The sequence below is a fragment of the Bison bison genome, unplaced genomic scaffold, assembly GCF_000754665.1.
Source record: "Bison bison bison isolate TAMUID 2011002044 unplaced genomic scaffold, Bison_UMD1.0 scf7180017847798, whole genome shotgun sequence".
NCBI lineage: Eukaryota > Metazoa > Chordata > Mammalia > Artiodactyla > Bovidae > Bison > Bison bison.
This window is the reverse complement of record NW_011478371.1, coordinates 9,354-10,330: the sequence shown is the minus strand read 5'-3', so window position 1 is coordinate 10,330 and position 977 is coordinate 9,354. Positions and strand designations below refer to the sequence as shown.

Sequence of the window (977 nt, the reverse complement as noted above, 5' to 3'; positions counted from 1 at the left end):
GGGGTTCAGGACAGGAATGATGACAGTGAAGGTGATGGAGACAGCTCTGTCCATGGGGAGGGCGGAGAAGGGCCGGGCGTAGACGTAGATGCAGGGCACGAAGTGCAGGGTGACCACCGTGATGTGGGCGGTGCAGGTGGAGATGGCTTTCCTCCTGCCCTCCCCAGAGTGGGACCTCAGCATCATCAGGATGACTGTGTAGGACACAAGCAGGAAGACGAACCACAGGGTAGAGATCAAGCCATTGTTGGAAATCATCAGGAGCTCAAGGACAAAGGTGTCAGTGCAGGCGAGTGTGAGCACCTGGGGGACATCACAGTAGAAACCGTCCACAATGTTGGGTCCGCAGAAAGGGAGGGGGAGCAACAGGGAGATCTGCACGATGGAGTGGACGAAGCCCCCCGCCCAGGAGGCCACTATCAACCCAATGCACCGCCCCCGACTCATGATGGTCACGTAGTGCAGGGGCTTGGAGATGGCCACGTAGCGGTCAAAGGCCATCACTGAGAGAGAGAAGATGTCTGCGCCCCCGAGGAGGTGGAAGAAAAACATCTGCGTGAGGCAGCCACGGAAGGAGATGGTCTTTCTCTCCGAAAGAAGGTCCACCAGGACCTTGGGGGCGGTGATGGAGGAGAAGCAGATGTCCAAGACGGAGAGGTTGCGGAGCAGGAAGTACATGGGGGTCTGGAGGCGAGACTCGCAGCTCACAGTGACCATGATGGCAACATTTGCAAACACAGTTGTTACATAAACTATAGATAAAAGGAAAAATAGGAGTGCACTCAGCTCTTGAGATCGGGTAAGTCCACAGAAGATAAATTCCGACACCCTGGTGTGATTTTTCAAGGCCATTGGATGACATTTATTCCTCCAGGTACAGCTTTGATGGAGAGGAGAATGGCAACCCACTCCAGTATTCTTGCTGGAGAATCCCATGGACAGAGGAACCTGGCGGGCTACAGTCCTTGGGGTCACAA

The 977-nt window shown here is 55.0% G+C and overlaps 1 protein-coding gene across 1 annotated transcript; it reads right to left on the bottom strand.

Moving 5' to 3' along the window:
• Positions 1-3: 3 nt before the first annotated feature.
• LOC104991460 (olfactory receptor 4D9-like) lies at positions 4-852 on the bottom strand (the record flags this gene model as incomplete). Its single annotated transcript, XM_010843945.1, has 1 exon — positions 4-852. A coding segment is annotated over exon 1 (849 nt), but the record flags the coding sequence as incomplete, so codon positions are not given.
• Between the last annotated feature and the right edge of the window lie 125 nt (positions 853-977).